Below are 2,279 nucleotides of genomic sequence, written 5' to 3'. Positions count from 1 at the left end.
ATTAAATTAAATTTAATGTTACAATCGTAGCATGGGTTAATGTCCGGAGCTTGAGTTATTAGCGGCTCGGTCCCAGCAATGGGTCGGGCGTTACGGTTGTGTTAGGTGAGTAGCCCGGCAGCCCAGCTAACATTTGCAATTAGCATTGTAAAATGTAGCCAGGCTAAAACATCGCTCTCACTCACGGAGAAGAGTAGGAATGTTAGCGTTAGCTCCCGGTGTTAGCACTAGCCGGGATCCGGCGATGGCCGGGATCTAGCTGAGTGGGCTGCCACTGGCTACTGGAGTAACTTACAGCTATGGAAGAGGCAGTGGAACAGTTGGGTCAAAAAACCTAACCTGCATGTCTTTGGGCCGTGAGAGGAAACCAGGCAACATGTTATCTGATTATGTGAGCTGATGTCTGTGGAGGATTGTTTTGCCTCCAGCTAAGCTCCGCCCACCAAAAATCAACAACCTGTGGTACTGTTTACTTACAATTAAAGGGGTTTGTAACACAACAAGAGACATTTTAAGACTCCTATGTAGCCTCCAGCCCTGTGGTGGAGAGGTAGCTTTTGCCTCCAGCTGATAAAATGACATCATCATGACGTTGGCCCTGAAAGAGTCTATAGAAGGGACCAGCCGCAGGATTCAAACCTCTGAACTCTCCTTCTATGAGGCGACAGTTTTACCCACTGTATCACCATGCTGCCACATAACAGAATGTTCAAGGACAACTTACTCAGAATTGACTTTGGTCCGATGCTGAGTGCAGGCAGGACCTCTTACCTGCAGCACAGCACATTTACACTGAAGGATTTCTACTGCTACTGAATGAATTCTTCACCTCACAGGAAGCAGAGATTTTTCCCACCAAAAAATGTCCTATTAGCCTACTGAGTCACCTCATACAGCGCTGCATGCAGTTATTGATAGATAGATAGATAGATAGATAGATAGATAGATAGATAGACAGACAGATACTTTATCCATCCCCATGGGGACATTCTTGTATCTAACATAATGATCGTGTGTGTGTGTGTGTGTGTGTGTGTGTGTGTGTGTGTGTGTGTGTGTGTGTGAGAGACAGAGGTCGACCTTAGGTTGTTTATTTGTCTGCTGCTGATTCAGACTCACCTGTGCTGTCACACCGCACGCGCAGCCGCTGCACCGCTGGCACGCTCTTCTTGGTCTCCATTAGTTCCTTCACGCGGACACTCAGAAGACACGCGGGTCGCTCCGCTTCACGACGACGACCCCCCTCTCCCAAAATAAACGCCTGTGACACCCCCGCGGAGCAGCCATGCGTCCTGTCGCGCGCAGCTCTCTGCGGCGCTCTGCTGACGGACAGACTGACCGCGGGGAGGACAACCAACACCCCGACGCACCACGTCCGCTCTGCACGCTGCTGCTGCTGCCGGGCAGACACAAGCTGCACGCGCTGTTCAATATGTTGGGCAGCTCCCAAAATCTCATAGGCTACCGCAAAAACCCACGTTACTTACATAAGGGTGCAACAGTGCTTGTGCGGGCTGTGCAGAGCGCGTGGGAGCGCACGTGTGGCTCAAGTGTCTGATTCAAACGTGGAGTGGGTTCATTTGTTTTTCTGTAGCGTCAGCCCCGCTCGTGGGGCGGTGATGAGTGACACGCGCTCCGCTTGATGATCAATGAGAGTGATCAACAGTTTGCGTCACGGGGTCGCGCGCGCACACGGTCTCTCTGAATGAATGAAATAGAGAGGAAGTGTGTGTTTGTGTTACATAACTGAGTTTAAAATGGACATGCACCTCTGTGTGTGTGTGTGTGTGTGTGTGTGTGTGTGTGTGTGTGTGTGTGTGTGTGTGTGTGTGTCACTCACCGTGCGGCCGCTGGAACCGGAGCGTCCTCCGCGCGCCNGTGTGTGTGTGTGTGTGTGTGTGTGTGTGTGTGTGTGTGTGTGTGTGTGTCACTCACCGTGCGGCCGCTGGAACCGGAGCGTCCTCCGCGCGCCCCCCTTCGGCTCGATCCCGTCTTGCGTAATCGCCGCTCCGTTCATCCTCCAAATCTATTCCTGGCGGAATGTGTGTATGTCTGTGTGTGGGGGGTTTTGTGTGTGTGTGCATATAGCCCGGGCAGACTGTGTGTCCCTGCCTCCGCTCCGCTGCTGTGTGATAGTCGGTCGGTTCCTAAAATGTTGGTCCTTGTCCTCAGTGCACTGCCTCCTGTTTAGTATTCCTCCGGTCACACTGTCTCTCTCTCTCTCTCTCTCTCTCTCTCTCTCTCTCTCTCTCTCTCTCTCTCTCTCTCTCTCTCTCTCT

General features: G+C 51.9%; 1 protein-coding gene across 2 annotated transcripts in view; it reads right to left on the bottom strand.

The window, feature by feature from the left end:
- LOC126402228 (6-phosphofructo-2-kinase/fructose-2,6-bisphosphatase-like) overlaps positions 1-2,279 on the bottom strand; it is a 90,520-nt gene that overhangs the window by 32,063 nt on the left and 56,178 nt on the right. The window contains exon 1 of one of the 2 annotated variants that reach the window (XM_050064015.1): positions 1,936-2,199. The exons of the other annotated variant lie outside the window; for it this stretch is intronic. Within the exon in view, the coding sequence (XP_049919972.1) occupies positions 1,936-2,017 (82 nt within the window). The 5' untranslated portion in view covers positions 2,018-2,199. Of the gene's footprint in view, positions 1-1,935; positions 2,200-2,279 lie in introns of those variants that run through there. 2 annotated transcript variants of the gene reach the window in all.

This window comes from Epinephelus moara, chromosome 16 (genome assembly GCF_006386435.1).
Source record: "Epinephelus moara isolate mb chromosome 16, YSFRI_EMoa_1.0, whole genome shotgun sequence".
Taxonomy (NCBI): Eukaryota; Metazoa; Chordata; class Actinopteri; order Perciformes; family Serranidae; genus Epinephelus; species Epinephelus moara.
The sequence above is the reverse complement of the archived record's forward strand: the minus strand, read 5'-3'. Positions and strand labels throughout refer to the sequence as shown.